General features: G+C 40.4%; 1 protein-coding gene across 1 annotated transcript in view; it reads left to right on the forward strand.

The window, feature by feature from the left end:
• The window catches only part of LOC128639272 (nicotinamide N-methyltransferase), a 31,661-nt gene extending 10,209 nt beyond the window's left edge, over positions 1-21,452 (forward strand). Inside the window, exons 2-3 of the mRNA XM_053691573.1 lie at positions 17,091-17,298; positions 20,948-21,452. Of these exons, the coding sequence (XP_053547548.1) occupies positions 17,091-17,298; positions 20,948-21,374 (635 nt within the window). The 3' untranslated portion in view covers positions 21,375-21,452. The remainder of the gene's footprint in view (positions 1-17,090; positions 17,299-20,947) is intronic.
• The last annotated feature ends 216 nt before the right edge of the window (positions 21,453-21,668 follow it).

The following is a 21,668-nucleotide window of genomic DNA, read 5'->3' on the forward strand; positions in this document are numbered from 1 at the left end:
TTTTTTGCGGGGCATTGTCCCAAAGTAATCAGCTCTTTTACCTTGAAAAAAAAAAATACAACCCCCCCCAACATTAAAACCCACCACCCACACACCCAACCTTACTCTAAAACCCACCCAATCCCCCCTTAAAAAACCGAACACTAACCCCTTGAAGATCACCCTACCTTGAGCCGTCTTCACCCAGCCGGGCAGAAGTCTCATCCGATCCGGGCAGAAGTCTTCATCGAATCCTGGCAGAAGAGGTCCTCCAGCCGGGCAGAAGTCTTCATCCAAGTGGCATCTTCTATCATCCAAGCGGCATCTTCTATCATCCAAGATGGCATCCCTTCAATTCCGATTGGCTGATAGAATTCTATCAGCCAATCGGAATTGAAGGGACGACATCTTGGATGGCGTCATTTAAAAGAACCTTCATTCTTCAGTTGGACGTCGAACGAAGAGGATGCTCCGCGTTGGATGTCTTCAAGATGGAGCCGCTCCTCGTCGGATGGAAGATGATAGAAGATGCCGCTTGGATGAAGACTTCTGCCCAGCTGGAGGACCTCTTCTGCCCGGATTCGATGAAGACTTCTGCCCGGATCGGATGAAGACTTCTGCCCGGCTGGGTGAAGAGGGCTTAAAGGGACAGTTCACCCAAAAAACTTTCTCCCCTTTAAATTATTCCCAATGATCCCTTTTACCTGCTAGAGTGTATTAAATTGGTTGCAAGTAGCTCCTTTACTCATATTTCAGCATTTGAAATAGCTGATTTAGCTTGTGGTTTCCCAACCTATACTGAAAGTTTTGATACTGGCGTATACGCTATTGAATAGCCTAAGTAAACACAGCCAGCAGAAGAGATTACACCCTCAGTGGGGGGCATGATAGTTAAGTAATAAAATGATAATTTTCCATTGTTCTCTCTATGTATTGAGCTTTGGTGTTCCAGACAAATATAAGATAAGGAAACAAGTCTGTGTACATAAAAGTGATAACATAATGAGATCTGATATTACCTGAAGCTCAACCCATTGTAATAGGCTGTGGTTTCAAAGCACAAAACCAGCTACTTCAGATACACAAATAAACCCGAAAATGCAGTTTCTCAAATATTTTATACTCTGCAGTTGGTATTACAAGTCATTTAAAATACATTTATGGAAAAACAATTTTACAGTGTACTGTCCCTTTAAGGTAGGGTGATCTTCAAGGGGTTAGTGTTCAGGCTTTTTAAAGGGGGATTGGGTGTTTTTAGAGTAAGGTTGGTTGTGTGGGTGGTGGGTTTTAATGTTGGGGGGGTTGTATTTCTTTTTTTACAGGTAAAAGAGCTGATTACTTTGGGGCAATGCCCCGCCAAAAGCCCTTTTTTTTTTTTTAATAACTTTATTTATATACAGAATCCGTTACATACATGGTAGAAAGCAGAGATAATCTCAGCTTGAAACATAGTAATGGCATGAGGAAAGTACAAAAAACAACGGTTTACAAAGTGACTGTCATGTGTTGGTTCACCATGTAGAGGTATGGATTCACATTTTCTTATATATTATAACAAAACACTCGTAGAAAGAAAAGAAAATAATAAAAAAGAAAAAAAAAAAACAACATACAAATAACAAAGGTAAGGTAAAATAAAAACATCTTACCTGGAGCGCTCTGATTCAGTCCGCCCCCCCTGGACAAGAAACAGGAACAAGGAGGGGAGAGAGAAGCGATCCATAAGAGGAACCCTATCAAAGAGTGCCTTAAAGTAGTAAAGTGTTGTGGCTAACCAGGTTATAGTTAAAAAAAAAAAAAAAATTACATTTAGGGAGCTGGGAAAAGCCAATTGCCTTTAAGGTTTTCATTTAATATAAAAAGGCTGTTCCTGAATGGGTAGATGACCCTTTCCCGGACTGCCCTCGGCAAATGTAGAAGATAGGTGTCCCATTTAAATATGAAGCGCTTTATACGCCTTTCTGGGTCTCCCTTCACGTCTGCCTGTTCGATTAACATTTGCAAGTGTATTCTTCTAAGTAGCTTTTGAAGGGAGGGGGATTTATTTCCAGCCCATTCCGCCAGGATTACTTGTTTTGCCAAGATTATCGCTGTGGATGTTAGGTTATCAAAAGGGGGTGGGCTGTCATTTGATATTAGGAAGATAATACGTTGGGCTGAGAGTACTATCTGGGATCCTGTAACTTTCTTAAGCCAGTACGAAATTTTGAGCCAGAAGCTCTTTAACTTGGGGCAGTTCCATAGCAAATGCACCCAATCTGGTGAGGTAAAGCTACATTTAGGGCAGGTATCGCTAACTCCAGGAATCCATCTAGAACGTAAATGTGGGGTTATGTAAGCCTGATGTATAAATTTTAGGTGTGACTCCCTCAAATTCGCGGAGATCGTAACTGTCTGTATTTTTCAAAGACTTGCCTGAATGAGCTCTTCATTTACCAGCAAGTCATTAAAACCCTCCCATTTTGAAGTGAGTTTACACAGAACAGAGTTCTCAAAGTGTCTGAGGATAAGATTATAGGTATGTGTGATCTTATGGGACCCCTGCTTCGCCAGCGCACACAGGTTGTCAATGTTGGTAGGATCTTTGGGAAGGCGCCCGTCTGATTTTAACTTAGTGATGTAATGCCTGCACTCAAAATAAGCGAAGCTATGGGAGTGTGGTAAATCAAACCTATCCTTCAAATCCTGAAAGGGGATAATTTCAAAGGTTAGAGGGTTAAGGATTTGCTTAATACTAAAGAGTTTGTGGGCATGCCAAATTTGGAATGCCTTTGTAGTGTAACCGGGAAGAAAGTCCAGGTTACCCTGAATTGGCAAATATTTACTGACTGACTTATCTATCCCCCACATCCTAGTCAATTTGGCCCAGGCCCTAAGCGGATCCCTGTATAGTATATGACGCTGTATCTGTGGAGGCAATGAGGTAAGATTTGCGTGGGGCAGGAAGGCCAGGCTCAGTGGTTTGACAAAGTTGTCTTCTGGAGTGGGGACAGTGAAGTGATTACCAACAACTAACCAATCCAAGACCAGCTTGGTAAGGGTGGCCCAGTTATACCATGCTATATTCGAAAAACGTAGTCCTCCTCCATCCAGAGACATAGTCAGGTAGTCTATCCCTATCCTATGTTTCCTTCCCCTCCAGATAAAATGTCCTGATGCAGACTGTAAAGACTTAATGTCCTGTTGGGTGAGAAGAAGAGGTAGCATCTGTAGAGGATATAAGAGTTTGGGTAGAGCCACCATTTTGAGAAGGTGAATTCGGCCCGTAAGAGATAGGGGCAGATTATGCCAATCCGAGAGTAAGGCTTTTATGTTGCTAATGGCACTTGTCAGATTCAAATGGTATAGTTTGTTGGGGTTAACATGTAACTGGATACCCAGGTATTTAAAGGAACCCTCTGTTATTTTAAGTGCAGTATTTGCCAGGGAGATTTTTTGTTTGTTTTGTAACCAGGTTAGTTCCGATTTATTAACATTAATTTTGTAGCCCGTAAATGCGCCAAAATTGCCAATAATTTCTAATAAGGGATTCAGGTTAGTAGCAGGATTACCTATATATAACAGCAGGTCATCTGCATACAACGAAAGATGTTGCTTGTGGTCTAAGATATTAAGCCCGACACATTTTTGTCGGATGTGGCATGCAAGGGGTTCTATGGCTAAATCAAACAACAATGGGGAGAGAGGGCACCCCTGTCTCGTGCCTCTCTGCAGTTCAAATGAGGGGGAAAGCTTGCCATTAACTATTAAAGACGCCTTAGGGCTTGTGTATAACCGCTGGAGAAAAGCTGTGAAATTGCCCGAAAGGCAAAATTTCTCTAATGACGTGTGTAAATGGTCCCATTCTATCCTGTCGAACGCCTTCTCTGCGTCGAGGGCAAGGAGACAGGCATCCTGTAAATCAGTGGGGCTAGAGGAATGTAAGTTATACCAATAATGGGAGGTGATCGCCAGTGTCTTTCTGATGTTGGTCACTGATGATCTCCCCTTCACGAATCCGGTCTGATCTGTGTGTATAAGTGAAGGAAGAATCTGCGCCAATCTGTCAGCTAAAATTTTGGTTAGCAGTTTGTAATCCCCATTTAATAGCGAGATTGGGCGGTATTAGGAGGTGTCTGTAGGGTCTTTGTCAGATTTGTGGATAAGACAGACATTTGCTTCCGCAAATCTAGCATCTATTTGGGAGGAGCCTTCTAGATATGTAGTGTATAGAGAAGATAAGGCAGGGGCTATGTCGTTCACTAGTAATTTGTAATACTCTGCTGGCAGGCCATCAGGGCCCGCCGCTTTCCCAGGCTTAGCTCTGTTTATGGCCTTGATTACTTCTTGGGGGAGGATATTGGCACTAAGTAGCGAGTTTTGCTCATCCGAGAGGGTAGGGACATGTGTGGTGTTCCAAAAGCTCTGCTTAGCTTCCATATCAATCTCCTGGCTAGTGTATAAGGAGGTGTAATATTTAACGAATTCTGACAGAATCTCTTTATTGTTTGAAGTTAAGTGTGTCTGGGACTTTATGGCCATAATATGAGATTTGGGAGTGTAGAGTTTAACTAGGTTTGCTAACAACTTTCCTGTCTATGTACATCAAAGTTAGCGTTTTGCTGGGCTAGGTGTGTATCCCTAGCCATCTTAAGATCATAATAGCGTTTTTTAGATGTGGGAGTAGGATCTGCGAGGTACCCGTTATATGCCTCAGTAAGATCTGTTAAAAACGCCTCATCAATTCTTCTGATGCTTTTATTATGGTATGCTGTAAAGGAGGTTATGATTCCCCTCATGACTGGCTTAGAGGCATGCCAGAACAAGTTTGGGTTATTTTTGTGTTGATCATTGTCTGATGCATAGTTTGCCCACGCAGACTTGAGGTGTTGGCGAAAGTTTATGTCATTGTATAAGTAAGAGGGAAATCTCCAGGATTTTTTTGGGGGTTTAACAGGAGTAGGCCGGAGTATGAAATGGATTGGGGCATGATCTGAAATTGTGATATGTTCTATTGTTGGATGCTGAATTTGCGATGTTATCATGGAAGAGGTGAGGAAGTAATCAATTCTTGAGAGAGTGCTGTGCGTCTTAGATAAACAGGTATAGTCTCTCTCCAATGGGTTTGTAACTCTCCACACATCAACAAGACCCAATGTGGCCTTAAAGTTATTTATCAGTGAAACTTCTCTCTTGTATCTGGTGTGCGAGTGTTTCAAGGGGCCAACTAATGCTGGATCTTTGAACCTGTCTAAGGGAAGGGCCTGGACCAAATTGAAATCTCCTCCCAAAATAATAGGAGCAGTGTAGGTGGCCAGCTTAGCCAGAAGTGCTGACCAAAAGGAAGGGCAAAATTCATTGGGACCATAAACATTGCATAAAGTATATTCAAGGGTTCCCACTTTTAGGTTTGCTAGTATGTATCTGCCCTCCTTATCAATTTCCACCTGTGAAAAAGAGGCAGGAAGGCCCTTTCTCACCAACATTGCCACCCCTCTCTTTCTACCCTCAGTAGGGGAATATAAAATGTGACCCACCCAGCGGACTCTTAGCTTTTCATGTTCGTCAGGGGTCAATTTGGTTTCCTGGAGTAGCACTATGTCAGTGTGTAGCCTCTTAAGCTGTTGCAAAATCATACTCCTTTTTGCCGGGGACGTAATGCCCCCAACATTCCAGGAGACTATTTTAAGGTTTAAAGCCATACAATTTTAGAATGAATGGAAAGCCTAACATAAAAGGGGAACAGACTATGCAAACATACATATTCATCTGGGCTGCTAAGCTAAGACGCATTAGGGCTTGAGCATTACTGGCAAAGCGTGGAGCAAGTGTGTGGGTTGTGAGTGAGAAAGTGATGTGGTTAATCTCTAAAGGTTGACTCACCGATAGCAGAGAACCTAGGATCTCTCTCCCCAATCTCATGTCCATGAGGGGCAGGACCCCGGGCGCATCAGAAGTTGTAAACGGGCTAAGCAAAAAAGAAGACAAAGTTAAGGGTGAAGAACTCATGGATTCCAGGAAACTATTAATCAAAACACTCTTGTAATTCAACCGCTCTACATTTTCAACACATAGCAGTAACAGTATTTTTAAAGAAACTCCATCGGGCTTATATATAGTATTATTTAGAGCATACCACCAGGTGGCCCATGGGAGGGAAGTAGGTATCTCAAACAGGTGCCAAACTGTGTAGAGGCCAGATAGGGCCGTATCCATGAGCTGGAGTAAGGTGTGTCCCCATAGGGCTCGGTATAATATTTGTGCAGCTGTGTAGTCTGCTGCAGGAAAGGGGTCTGCTACAGCAGAGTAAACATGTAAGATAGCATTAGGCATCAGCATCAGGGAGAGACCTGAGACAAAAGGGGGATTATTTTCATATGGTTCAGGATTGTATGGAAAAGTTACATAGCTCCTTACAGTAACAAACACGACTACAAGTGATGTAGGACCCACAGCTTGAGAAAAGAGGTGACCTTTCCCTGTGAAACCCTCTCGATAACTAAGGTCCAGACGTTGTCGCTCCCATAGAGTTATTAACCTGAGGGACAACCAAACCTGCAAACAGTATTTAAGATAATAATTATAGAAAAACAAAAGCTTCCAACATGAGTTCAGAACATTATAACAGTATGATACCACAAAAACAGAGCAGAAATAAAATAAAAAAGGTAACTTCAGGACCATTTGTCCTGCATGAGATAGACCAAACATCCAGGCTGGAGATGGGGCACCACTGCGCCTATTGTTGCAAAGACTGCAACCAAGCAGATTTGGGAAAGACCAAGAGCTGTTACTGAAAAACGTCTCAGCACCGCAGCACGCCATACACCAGCCTAGACTTTGTAAAACTGTGAGGAGAAAAAACTGGCAGCAACTTGTTTCCTGTAAATAGAAAACAGCATACATCTTAAAATATAACACAGGCTTATGAGAAAGGCATTGTTACTTAGTAGTGGCCTATCAGCCATTGTCCAGTCCCCGCTCAGTGGCCAAATAGGCCTGGGCTGCTGCCGGTGTGTGGAAGAATTTTGGGCCTGAAGTGGTCTGAACCTTCAGTTTAGCAGGAAACAGGAGGGCGAACTGGCGGCCCTGTTCATGTAGGTTAGAACAGATGGATGCGAAGTCCTTCCGCCGTCTGGTTACCTCCATTGAAAAGTCCTGGAACAGCAGAAGCCGGCGATCTTCATATTTGACTTCTTTGGTAGCTCTGTAGGCTCGCAGGATGGCCAGCTTGTCCTGGAAATTCAGGCATTTAAAAATCACTTGGCGTGGCTTCTCTCTGGAATTTTCCAGGTGTCTATCTGGACCAATGTGGTGTGACCTCTCAATGTCCAGAGGTAGACAGTCCGGGGGCATACCCAGAAGTTTAGGGAAGGTTAAGGCAGCGAATTCAAGTACATCCTTATCCCTTATGGACTCCGGGACTCCTACAATACGCAGATTGTTCCGCCTGCTGCGGTTTTCCAAATCCTCCACCTTGTCTTGTAGAAGCTGGTTCTGCTTTAAGAGGCGTTTTAAAGACACATCTGATTCCAGCTGTCTATCTTCAACATCAGAAATTCTTTGCTCTGCAGAAGACAAGCGTGTCGAAAACAGACGTACCTCACTAGTTAGTGTGTCTACTCCAGCTTGTAACGTGTCCATTTTCAGCAGGAAAAAAACGCTTTAAGTTCCTGCAATAGGGATATGTGGCTTCCCGCAGGACCTCCTTCATTTTCTATAGGTGAGGCATTAGCAAGAGTCTCTGTGGTGCTTTTCTGTTTTTTTTCTTGATTTTTAGTTGCTCTGTGACTCATGGTATCCTTTGTAGGCGGGGATAGCCTGTGAAAGTACTCGTCAACTTTCATAGAATAGACAAAAAAAAAAAAAAAAGTTGGCTTGGCTGTAGTGTTAAGTATAGGCCACCAGATGGCGCTATTGCTCTATATGTAAGACTGTAACTCTGCTGGGAGCAGGGATGGGATGCAGGAACACATGCAGATGGAAGAGCAAAAAGGAAAAAGAACCATGCAGTTCTGTAGCGGTGTCAGCGCAATCCAAAGTGTAGTTTAAAAGTAACACAGTCACTTCTCATTACATACCCCCTGCCTGCTTTAAGGCCAGTACAAAAGAGTAAGCATGTAGGAATTTGTTCCAAGGTGTTGAAAGAGTTAAATCTGAGCAGTCTCTAAGTGATCAGGGGTGGTAAGAGCAAAGGTGAATATAAGTAGTAACCTATGAGCAAGCTTTCAAGAGAAGATTCCCAAGATTCTACAATATGGTGCTTAATAATGTCATCTTGTTTCATATATGCAGTCTCACACACTTTATGTCTTGGTCAGGCTTCTCTCCCCTCTTCACTATTGCATTCAGGTCTATTTTTCTCTCCCAGAGGGGGGTAAACACTCACCACCAAAGGCCACCGTTGTTCAAATTATGCACCACCCGGGCAAAAGGTGTATTTAATGTCTCAGGAGAAGAGGACTGAAAACCAGGGGCAACTCCGGAGCTGCTCACCAAGATGGCGTCCGTTCGCGCCTTTCCAAATCTCCCACCGGGGACCAGGACCGATATTAATGTCCTGCGTGTTCAGCAATCAGCCAGATGACTCCTGCGGGACATCATACCGCAGTCCTGGCAAGAGGTACACACGGGGGCAATCCGGCAGACAGCAATATCAGGTAGTTTGCGATCTGTGTCTGGAGCTCCGTTAGGTTGCTGCCGCCGCGTCACCCCGCCCACCGGAAGTCGCCAAAAGCCCTTTTAAGGGCTATTTGTAATTTAGTATAGGGTAGGGACATTTTTATTTTGGGGGGCTTTTTTATTTTATTAGGGGGCTTAGATTAGATTATTAATTATATTGTAGCTACCTTAGGGTTTATTTTATAGGTAAGTATTTAGTTTTAAATAGGAATAATTTAGTTAATAATAGTAAATTTATTTAGATTTATTTAAATAATATTTAAGTTAGGGTGGTGTTAGGGTTAGGGTTAGACTTAGGTTTAGGGGTTAATAACTTTATTATAGTAGCGGCGACGTTGGCGGCGGCAGATTAGGGGTTAATACATTTAATAGGCTATGTGGGCTTTGGCGGTTTAGGGATTAATACTTGAATAGGTTTATTGCATTGTGGGCTATGACGGTAGAGGTAGTTTGCGATGTTGGGGTTGGCGGATTTAGGGGTTACTAATTTAGTTATTACTTGCTGTGTGGGTTTGATGGCGGATATAGGGGTTAATACACTTTATTAGTTATTGCAGTGGGGGATTGCGGTTGACAGGTAGATAGACATTTGGCATGCGTTAGGTGTTAGTTGATTTTTGCAGGCATTTTAGGGAGTTATGGTGCTCCCATACTCAGCGCAAGGTTTGCTACGGCTGCCTTTTATGGCGAGATAAAATGGAGTGAGATTTCTCCATTTTCGCCACGTAAGTCCTTGCGCTGGATATTGGATACCGATTTGTGACGCGGTTCTATGTTAGCCTATGGGAGTAATAATTGCGGGCGACGGGTGAAATATACCCGGGTAACTTGTATGCTACGCCGTATATGTAATACCATAATCGCGTAAAATCTGGCGGCGGGGGATTTTGCGGGCGACGCTGCATATGTAATGGAGGCCCAGGTCCGCTGTCTTGGGATCACACTAGATTCAGAACTCACATTCAACCCACATATACAAGCGCTTACCAAATCCTGCAGTTCACACCTACGCAACAGTTTCAGAATTCATCCCTTCCTTACTCAAAAAAATACAAAAATACTTATTCATTCCCTCATTTTGTCACGCTTTGATTATTGCAATCTACTCCTAAATGGCCTTCCAAAACACTGCCTCTCCTCCCTCCAATCTATTATGAATGCTTCTGCTAGACTCATCCACCTAAGTCACCGATCTACATCAGCTGCTCCGCTCTGCCAGTCTCTACACTGGCTCCCCATACACTCCAGAATACAATTTAAAGTATTAACCCTAACTTACAAAGCACTCAACAGTCTAACTCCCAACTATATTTCCTCTCTTATCGTGAAATATTCCCCATCCCGTCCTCTTCGATCAACCTCTGACCTACGTCTCTACACTCCTGTTATCGCTACGTCCCACTCCCACCACCAAGACTTTGCATGTGCTGCTCCTGTCCTCTGGAACTCTCTACCCCGCTCCATAAGACTGTCTCCTACCGTGTATAGCTTCAGACGCTCCTTGAAAACCCACCTATTCAGAGAGGCTTACCATCTCTCCTCCATCTCTCATCCTAACCAAACAAATACATGAACTGCCTGACTCACTGCTGCATCTCTATGTAAAAAAGGAAGATATTTTACCTCACAATCTCCTCAGCTCAGCAGAGTAAGTTCTGTGTAAAAAGTTATACTCAGCTGCTCCCAGCTGCAGGTAAAAATAAATAAGAAATGAACAGCAGCCAATCAGCATCAGCAGTGCTGAGGTCATGAACTCTTTTACTGTTATCTCATGAGATTTCACTTAAAGGGACATTAAACCCAAAAAAATTTCTTTAATGATTCAGATAGAGAATACAATTTTAAACAACATTCCAATTTACTTCTATTATCTAATTTGCTTCATTCTTTAGATATCATTTGCAGAAGAAATAGCAATGCAGCCACCAATCAGCAACATCTGAGACTATCTAGATACGATTTCCATCAAAGATATCAAGAGAATGAAGACAAAGGGGCCTAGTTATCAAGCCGTCAACCTCAAATACGCTGGAATTCCGCAGCGTATTTGTGGCGAGGCTGATTCGCCTTAGTTATCAAAGGCTAGAGACCGGCAAAAGTAGAATTTTGTGACGTAAGCTTCGATCCGCCGGACTCAGTCTGACACAGATCGATTCTTACGTCACTCCAGATGTTCCGCACACAAGTGCGTCACAATCTGACTACTTTTGCTATTTATCAAAAAACTAGCAGGTACGCTCGGCACTTTTCCGGCCCAGCGTACCTGGTTTTCAATCCGCCGCCCTGGAGGCGGGGGATCCCATAGGAATCAATGGGAGTCTGACCATAGCGAAAGTACAAGTTCGCTGCTACCAGACATCCCATTGATTTCTATGGGAGCTGTCTACACCTAACACCCTAACATGTACCCCGAGTATAAACACCCCTAAGCTGTCCCCCCTACACCGCCGCAACTAAATAAAGTTATTACCCCCTAAACTGCCGCTCCCGGAGCCCACCGCAAGCTACTCTATACATATTAACCCCTAAACCGCCGCTCCCGGACACCGCCGCAACCTACATTATACCTAGTAACCCCTATCCTGCCCCCCCTATACCGCCGCCCTCTATAATAAAGTTATTAACCCCTATCCTGCTGATCCCGCACCTCGCCGCAACTAAATAAATAGTTTAACCCCTAAACCTCCGCTCCCGGACCCTGCCGCAACCTATATTAAATTTATTAACCCCTAATCTGCCCCCCCCACACCGTCGCCACCTATAATAAATTTATTAACCCCTATCCTGCCCCCCTATACCGCCGCCCTCTATAATAAAGTTATTAACCCCTATCCTGCCGATCCCGCACCTGGCCGCAACTAAATAAATAGTTTAATCCCTAAACCGCCGCTCCTGGACCCTGCCGCAACCTATATTAAATTTATTAACCCCTAATCTGCCCCCCCTACACCGTCGCCACCTATAATACATTTATTAACCCCTATCCTGCCCCCCACTACACCGCCGCCACTGTAATAAAATTATTAACCCCTAAACCTAAGTCTAACACTAACCCTAACACCCCCCTAACTTAAATATTAATTAAATGAATCTAAATAATATTTCTATTATTAACTAAATTAATCCTATTTAAAACTAAATACTTACCTTTAAAATAAACCCTTATATAGCTACAATATAAATAATAATTATATTGTAGCTATCTTAGGATTTATTTTTATTTTACAGGTAACTTTAAATTTATTTTAACTAGGTACAATAGCTATTAAATAGTTATTAACTATTTAATAGCTTACCTAGCTAAAATAAAGAGAAGTTTACCTGTAAAATAAAAACTAACCTAAGTTACAATTACACCTAACACTACACTATACTTAAATAAATTATTCCTATTTAAAACTAAATACTTACCTGTAAAATAAACCCTAAGATAGCTACAATGTAATTAATAATTACATTGTAGCTATTTTAGGAATTATATTTATTTTACAGGTAACTTTGTATTTATTTTAGCTAGTTAGAATAGTTATTAAATAGTTATTAACTATTTAATAACTACCTAGCTAAAAGAAATACAAAATTACCTGTAAAATAAATCCTAACCTAAGTTACAATTAAACCTTACACTACACTATCATTAAATTAATTAAATAAATTAACTACAAATAACTACAATTAAATACAATTACATAAACTAACTAAAGTACAAAAAATAAAAAAAGCTAAGTTACAAAAAAAAAAAAAATAGGTTACAAACATTTAAAAAATATTACAACAATTTTAAGATAATTACACCTAATCTCAGCCCCCTAATAAAATAACAAAGCCCCCCAAAATAAAAAAATTCCCTACCCTATTCTACATTAAAAAAGTTCAAAGCTCTTTTACCTTACCAGCTCTTAAAAGGGCCTTTTGTGGAGCATGCCCCAAAGAAAACTGTTCTTTTGCCTGTAAAAGAAAAATACAACCCCCCCAACATTAAAACCCACCACCCACATACCCCTAATCTAACCCAAACCCCCCTTAAAATAACCTAACACTAATCCCCTGAAGATCATCCTACCTTGAGTCGTCGGCGTCGGCGCTGAAGAAGTCTTCCATCCGGGCGATGTCATCTTCCAAGCGGCGATGTCATCTTCCAAGCGGCGCTGAAGAAGTATTCTATCCAGGCGATGTCATCTTCCAAGCGGGGTCTTCAATCTTCAATCTTCATCCCGCCGACGCGGAACATCCTTCCTTCCCGACGGACTACCGACAAATGAAGGCTCCTTTAAGGGACGTCATCCAAGATGGCGTCCCTTCAATTCCAATTGGCTGATAGGATTCTATCAGCCAATCGGAATTAAGGTAGGAAAAATCTGATTGGCTGTTTGAATCAGCCAATCAGATTGAAGTTCAATCCGATTGGCTGATCCAATCAGCCAATCAGATTGAGCTCGCATTCTATTGAACTTCAATCTGATTGGCTGATTCGATCAGCCAATCAGATTTTTCCTACCTTAATTCCGATTGGCTGATAGAATCCTTTCAGCCAATTGGAATTGAAGGGACACCATCTTGGATGACGTCCCTTAAAGGAGCCTTCATTTGTCGGTAGTCCGTCGGGAAGGAAGCATGTTCCGCGTCGGCAGGATGAAGACTGAAGATTGAAGACCCCGCTTGGTAGATGACATCGCCCGGATAGAAGACTTCTTCAGTGCCGCTTGGAAGATGACATCGCCCGGATTGAAGACTTCTTCAGCGCCGACTGGAGGATCACTTCATCGGATGGAAGATTTCTTCAGCGCCCCTTGGAGGATAACTTCTGCCGCTCCGGATCTCCTCTGCTCGGCTGAGTGAAGACGACTCAAGGTAGGATGATCTTCAGGGGATTAGTGTTAGGTTATTTTAAGGGGGGTTTGGGTTAGATTAGGGGTATGTGGGTGGTGGGTTTTAATGTTGGGGGGGTTGTATTTTTCTTTTACAGGCTGAATTCTTTGGGGCATGCCCCACGAAAGGCGATTTTAAGGGATGGTAAGGTAAAAGAGCTTTGAACTTTTTAAATTTAGAATAGGGTAGGGCATTTTTTTTTATTTTGGGGGGCTTTGTTATTTTATTAGGGGGCTTAGATTAGGTGCAAGTAGTTTAAAATTGTTGTAATATTTTTAAAATGTTTGTAACATATTTTTTTTTGTTTTTTGTAACTTAGCTTTTTTTATTTTTTGTACTTTAGTTAGTTTATGTAATTGTATTTAATTGTAGTTATTTGCAGTTAATTTATTTAATTAATTTAATGATAGTGTAGTGTTAGGTTTAATTGTAACTTAGGTTAGGATTTATATTACAGGTAATTTTGTAACTATTTTAACTAGCTAAAATAAATACAAAGTTAACTGTAAAATAAATATAATTCCTAAAATAGCTACAATGTAATTATTAATTACATTGTAGCTATCTTAGGGTTTATTTTACAGGTAAGTATTTAGTTTTAAATAGGAATAATTTATTTAAAGGGATACTAACCCCTCATATTTTCTTTCATGATTCAGATAGAGCATGCAATTTTAAGCAACTTTCTAATTTACTCCTATTATCAATTTTTCTTTGTTCTCATGTTATCTTGATTTGAAAAAGCAGTAATAAAAGGTTAGGAGCCGGCCCATTTTTTAGTTCAGCACCTTGGTAGAGCTGCTGATTGGTTTGCTACATTTAGCCACAAATCAGCAAGTGCTACCCATGTGCTGAACAAAAAATGGTCTGGCTCTAAAGCTTACAGTACTGCTTTTTCAAATCAAGATAGCATGAGAACAAAGAAAAATTGATAATAGGAGTAAATTAGAAAGGTGCTTAAAATCTCATGCTCTATCTGAATCATGAAATAAAAAAATTGGGTTTAGTATCCCTTTAAGTATAGTGTAGTGTTAGGTGTAATTGTAACTTAGGTTAGTTTTTATTTTACAGGTTAATTTCTCTTTATTTTAGCTAGGTAAGCTATTAAATAGTTAATAACTATTTAATAGCTATTGTACCTAGTTAAAATAAATTGAAAGTTACCTGTAAAATAAAAATAAATCCTAACATAGCTACAATATAATTATTATTTATATTGTAGCTATATTAGGGTTTATTTTAAAGGTAAGTATTTAGTTTTAAATAGGATTTATTTAGTTCATAATAAAAATATTATTTAGATTTATTTAATTAATATTTAAGTTAGGGGGTGTTAGGGTTAGTGTTAGACTTAGGTTTAGGGGTTAATAATTTTATTACAGTGGCGGCGGTGTAGTGGGGGGCAGGATAGGGGTTAATAAATGTATTATAGGTGGCGACGGTGTAGGGGGGGCAGGATAGGGGTTAATAAATGTATTATAGGTGGCGACGGTGTGCATAATTATTAGGCAACTTCCTTTCCTTTGGCAAAATGGGTCAAAAGAAGGACTTGACAGGCTCAGAAAAGTCAAAAATAGTGAGATATCTTGCAGAGGGATGCAGCACTCTTAAAATTGCAAAGCTTCTGAAGCGTGATCATCGAACAATCAAGCGTTTCATTCAAAATAGTCAACAGGGTCGCAAGAAGCGTGTGGAAAAACCAAGGCGCAAAATAACTGCCCATGAACTGAGAAAAGTCAAGCGTGCAGCTGCCAAGATGCCACTTGCCACCAGTTTGGCCATATTTCAGAGCTGCAACATCACTGGAGTGCCCAAAAGCACAAGGTGTGCAATACTCAGAGACATGGCCAAGGTAAGAAAGGCTGAAAGACGACCACCACTGAACAAGACACACAAGCTGAAACGTCAAGACTGGGCCAAGAAATATCTCAAGACTGATTTTTCTAAGGTTTTATGGACTGATGAAATGAGAGTGAGTCTTGATGGGCCAGATGGATGGGCCCGTGGCTGGATTGGTAAAGGGCAGAGAGCTCCAGTCCGACTCAGACGCCAGCAAGGTGGAGTTGGAGTACTGGTTTGGGCTGGAATCATCAAAGATGAGCTTGTGGGGCCTTTTCGGGTTGAGGATGGAGTCAAGCTCAACTCCCAGTCCTACTGCCAGTTTCTGGAAGACACCTTCTTCAAGCAGTGGTACAGGAAGAAGTCTGCATCCTTCAAGAAAAACATGATTTTCATGCAGGACAATGCTCCATCACACGCGTCCAAGTACTCCACAGCGTGGCTGGCAAGAAAGGGTATAAAAGAAGAAAATCTAATGACATGGCCTCCTTGTTCACCTGATCTGAACCCCATTGAGAACCTGTGGTCCATCATCAAATGTGAGATTTACAAGGAGGGAAAACAGTACACCTCTCTGAACAGTGTCTGGGAGGCTGTGGTTGCTGCTGCACGCAATGTTGATGGTGAACAGATCAAAAGACTGACAGAATCCATGGATGGCAGGCTTTTGAGTGTCCTTGCAAAGAAAGGTGGCTATATTGGTCACTGATTTGTTTTTGTTTTGTTTTTGAATGTCAGAAATGTATATTTGTGAATGTTGAGATGTTATATTGGTTTCACTGGTAAAAATAAATAATTGAAATGGGTATATATTTGTTTTTTGTTAAGTTGCCTAATAATTATGCACAGTAATAGTCACCTGCACACACAGATATCCCCCTAAAATAGCTATAACTAAAAACAAACTAAAAACTACTTCCAAAACTATTCAGCTTTGATATTAATGAGTTTTTTGGGTTCATTGAGAACATGGTTGTTGTTCAATAATAAAATTAATCCTCAAAAATACAACTTGCCTAATAATTCTGCACTCCCTGTAATGTAGGTTGCGGCGGTGTCCGGGAGCGGCGGTTTAGGGGTTAATACATTTATAAGAGTTGCGGCGGGGTCTAGGAGCGGCGGTTTAGGGGTTACTAACTTTATTTAGTTGCGGGGGGCTCCTGGGACTCCGGTATAGGGGATAGAACAGTGTAGTTTAGTGTGGGTGCTTAGTGACAGGCTAGCAAGAAAGCTGTAAAAAAGCTGAAGAGCAGTGAGATCGGATGAGTGATAACTCTCACAGTCCGCTGCTCATCGCCCCGTACTTGGTGCGTGGCTTTTTGACAGCTTTTTTGATAACTTAGATGAATTTTTGCAGGTCCGCGGCGGCGATGTGAGGCGAGCTTAGGCGGGCGTATTGGGCCGGCGAAGGCAGGTAAAGTAGACACGTTGATAACTACCCCCCAAATAGATTAGTGAAGTATATTAGTATTTTTTTAAAAATCGCATGCTCTTTCTAAATCATGAAAGAAAACATTTGGGTTTAATGTCCCTTTAACTCTCATGAGATTTCATTGTAAACTTCCTTAAACTGAATAGGGAAATAAGATGAGTGTGCACGAAAGCTCACTCCCTTAGCTGTCCCGGGACAGACATGCTGATTTGCTGCTTAAAGTCCGTTGCAATGGGGTTTCATGTCATATATAGTACATAGATAATGTTAAAACTGTATTCTGACAATTTAATGTTCTCTTTTATAAAAGGTGCTGTGAAGGGAGACAAACTTATTGATATCGGCACAGCTCCTTCCATTTACCATCTTCTTTCTGCCTGTGAATCCTTTAATGAGATCATTGCTACATGGTACACCAACCGAGATCTTCGAGTGCTGGAAAAATGGTTGAAAAAGGAGCCAGGAGCATTTGATTGGTCTTCTATTGTGAAACATGTTTGTGAATTAGAGGGAACAAGGTATCGCATCCAATTCTAAAAGTGGTTCTGTAATCTTAGCTCTGATAAATACCAATAAAAAGCAAACCCTATTTAGTAATAAGTCAGACATTAAATTACTGATTTATATTTAGAAATATTCACCGTGTCCTCCTCTGGGCATTGCAAGTAGGGACAGGTAAGTATTTGGCCACATTTGTTAAAGATAAAGATTGTTAGTTGTATTTGTTTATTCAAAAAAAAAAGTTAAAGGGACAGTCAACACCAAATTGTTATTGTTTAAAAAGAAAGATAACACATTTACTACCGATTCCCCAGCTTTGCACAACCAACATTGTTATATTAATTTACTTTATAACATTTAAACCTCTAAATTTCTGCTTGTTTCAAAGCCACTACAGACAGCCTCTTATCACATGCTTTTTTTTTTTTGCTTTTCACAACAGGGGAGTGCTAGTTCATGTGAGCCATATAGATAACATTGTGCTCACGCCCGTGGGTTGTGGCTGACACTGCACTAATTGGCTAAAATGCAAGTCATGTGATCAGAGGGCTGTTAGAGAAGGCTTAAATACAAGGTAATCACAGAGGTAAAAAGTGTATTAATTTAACCCTGTGTGCTGTGCAAAACTGTGGATTGAGTAATAAAGGGATTATACAGTATATATTTTTAAACAATAAACATTTTAGAGTTGACTGTCCCTTTAAATGTTTATGGGACATTCAAAATTTATTTTTGAAAAACAAAAAAACTGTTACCTTACATTTAGTAAATGAATTAATTACATATTAAGATACTAACGTCTAATGATAGTTTAGTTCTCATACACTTCACTGTACTATTGGTTTCAATAGACAACTGTACTTATTTAACATTTAATTGCGACCTCTGCACCCCCTGTAGTTTCGCCCCTGTGTGTTGCCTATTTTCATGCATAACAACACAAAGAAGTAACTACAGTTTATATTTATTATTTTGGTCCACCAAAAAAAATGAAAACAAATATATATATATATCTTAGTGATCATGGGTTTAAACTGAAAAACAAATACAATGGGCTCCATGTACGAAGCAGCGAAAGTTGCTCTGGAGCCCTTGCAGGGCAGGTTTGCAATGTAAGAAACAGTTGTCATTAGACCGCTGCTTCTTACAACCTACGTCACCTCTGAGGTGGTGAGGGGAAATCACTGAGTGCTCGCTCGCTCTCAGTGATTGACAGCTCCTTCGGTCATGCGAATGAAGGGGCGGGCATTACACACTCCGATGAGTGTATAATGATACATACGGGCAAGCGGATCAACAGATCTGTTGCCCGTCTGTAATGAAGGTGGGCGGACAGCTTCACAAGTTGAGTCCTGTTTTCCATGTTGTATCCATAAGATCCTATATAGAACTGTGTAAATAGTGGGTTAAACAGATTAACCAGCAATTTAGAGAGGCAAGGGGTAGAGATGTGACACTGAAACCATTAACATTATGATGATTTGTATATGTTGAACTTACAAACGTTAATTGTGTTAATATTAGACGTTTTATTGCAGCGATTCTGACCGTATTGTTACCTCAATAGATCTGAATAAATACTTACTTAGAAGTAGCACACACCATTGTTTTAAACTGTTTTCTATTTTATTTTATTGTATATCATAATCAGTAATCTCAAATATACCCATTTGTTCTAGAATGTTAATCCATAACAGGATCCTAGAATTTCAATCTACATATTTTTTTAAAATAATAGTAACAGTTACCAACTGCTTATTGCAAAGTTAAAGGGACATAAAGCCCAGATTTCTTCTTTCATGATTCAGACAGAGAATACATTTTTAACAACATTCCAATTTAATACCACTTCTATGATCAAATGTGCTTCATTCTCCTGGTATCCTTTGTTGAAGGAGCAGCAATGCATTACTGGGTGCTAGGTGAACACTTTAGGTGAGCCAATGACAATCAGCAGATTTGTGCAGCCACAAATCAGCAGGTAGGTACCAGTAGTGCATTGCTGCTTCTGAGCCTACCTAGGTATGCTTTTCAACAAAGGATTCCAAAAGAATGAAGCAAATAATAGAAGTACACTGTTAAGTTGTTTAAACTTGCATGCTCTATCTGAGTCATAAAAGAAAAAAACTGACTTCACTGTCCCTGTAAAGTATACATTTATGGCTATTAAATACACAAATAATAATAATAATAATATATTTCCAACAAATGTCCAGTGACAAAGGTGCCAGATTTAGGTACGATTGCTGTTTTTCCTTTCAGAGGGTTCTTTTGAGTTTTGACCACCTTTTATAAACTTGCATGCTCTATCTGAGTCACGAAAGAAAAAAAGATGACTTCATGGTCTCTATAAAGTAGTCCTAGAATTTGGACCAACTAATAGGTTAAAGGGTAACTGCACCTGTGCTTTGGTTCATTCATTCTACAAAACGATGGCCTGTTTGTAGGAGAGCGTGCATTCTCTCCAGTCTACTAGGTAGGGAAAGTTTAAGGGACATGCTAAAGCAAATGTTACATGCTATATAATTCACTAGAGCAGTGATGGCCAACTTCCTAACACATGGGGGCCAATGGTCAATATTTTAGAAGCCTTAAGGGCCACATATAAATTTATGGCTATTAAATACACAAATAATAATAATAATATATTTCCTACAAATGTCCAGTGACAAAGGTGCCAGATTTAGGTACGATTGCGGTTTTTCCCTTCAGAGGGTTCTTTTGAGTTTTGACCACCTTGTTTGCTCACCCACCAAAATGTAAATGCTTTTTCCTGGGGCCACAAAACCTATGGCACACACTTGTAGTTCTGTTTTATCCCAGGGGTTGCAAAAACTAGTACAGAGGGCCAAATGTGGCCCCTAGGCCGCCAGTTGGCCATCCCTACATTAGAGAACTTAAAGGAACATGACATTTTTTTTTTCATATTGCGAATAAAACTAAAAAAAATAGTTTCCAATTTACTTCTATTATCAAATTTGCTTTGATTTCTTGTTATTCTTTGTTAAAGAGATATCTAGATAGGTAGTGTGCACGTCTAGAACACTACATGTCAGTAAATAGTGCTGCAATCTAGTCCTCTTGCATAACATTGTTTCAAAACTGCTGCCATATAGTGCTGAAGACATGGGCACGCTTCTGAACTTACCTTGCGGCTTTTCAACAAAGGATGATAAGAAAACAAAGACAATTAGATAATAGAAGTACATTGGAAAGTGATTTAAAATGGTATCTTCTATCTGAATCATGAAAGGAAAAATGTGTGGTTTAATGTCCATTTAAGTTCAGCATTACTAACCCTAGCTATGGTCGCATTTCCACTGGTTTTCATTTTGCGCACACTAAAAGGAAAAGCATAAGGCAGTTTTCAGCTATCTTTCTAATCTACGGGAGCAAAAAAAAATCTTGAAATGAAAAACTTTTATTTAGGACAGAAGTATCCATATAAAAAAATAAAAACATTATTACCTTTAAAAAATACACACTTTTAGATTTGAAAAGGAAAACATTGACTTTAATGTACCTTAATAAATTGTTAAGTAGATGGAACTCATCTGCCAAAAATAAGCTCTTTTTATTTAATTTACCAATAAATGAAATGTTCATTAAATTATTCTTTAGTAAACTGAATATTTATATACGTATGGTGTGTTTACTGTATTGCAGTGGGAAGGAGAAAGAAAAAGAAGAAAAGCTGAGATGTAAAATCCAGCAGATATTGCATTGTGATGTCAGCAAGACTAATCCATTGGATCCTGTTGTGGTACCAAAAGCAGATTGCCTCACGGCTGCCGTGTGCCTGGAATCTGCGTGTAGGAACCATGATGCTTATGGCAGAGCTTTGAAGAATATCTCCAATTTACTGAAACCTGGGGGTCATCTTCTGATGACTGGAGATCTGGGAGCTAATTACTATGAGGTTGGCCCCAACAAGGTCTTCTCTCTTTCAGTAAATGAGAAGTTCCTGGAGAAAGCCCTCAAAGAAAATGGCTATGCGGTCAGACAACTGCTGGCTTTCGGGAAGCCTGAAGATGCCACGTTTGATACTTCAGATTATGAGGGGTTTTACTTCTTTCATGCTCAAAAAATCTAAATAATTGTTTGTGTTTGGTTATACTTCTGGTTTTCCATTAACTCAAAAATAAATTGATTATATTTTTAAGTCATAAAAGGCTATATGTTATACTATACACTTTTGTATTTTAGACTGAATCATTTTCACAATTTCCATACATTGGGGAAAATTTATTAAATGTCTTGCGGACCTGATCCAACAGTGCGGATAAGGTCCGCAAGACCTCGCTAAATGCGGAGAGCAATACGCTCTCCGCATTTAACATTGCACCAGCAGCTCACAAGAGTTGCTAGTGCAACGCCGCCCCCTGCT

This window comes from Bombina bombina, chromosome 8 (assembly GCF_027579735.1).
Source record: "Bombina bombina isolate aBomBom1 chromosome 8, aBomBom1.pri, whole genome shotgun sequence".
Classification (NCBI taxonomy): domain Eukaryota; kingdom Metazoa; phylum Chordata; class Amphibia; order Anura; family Bombinatoridae; genus Bombina; species Bombina bombina.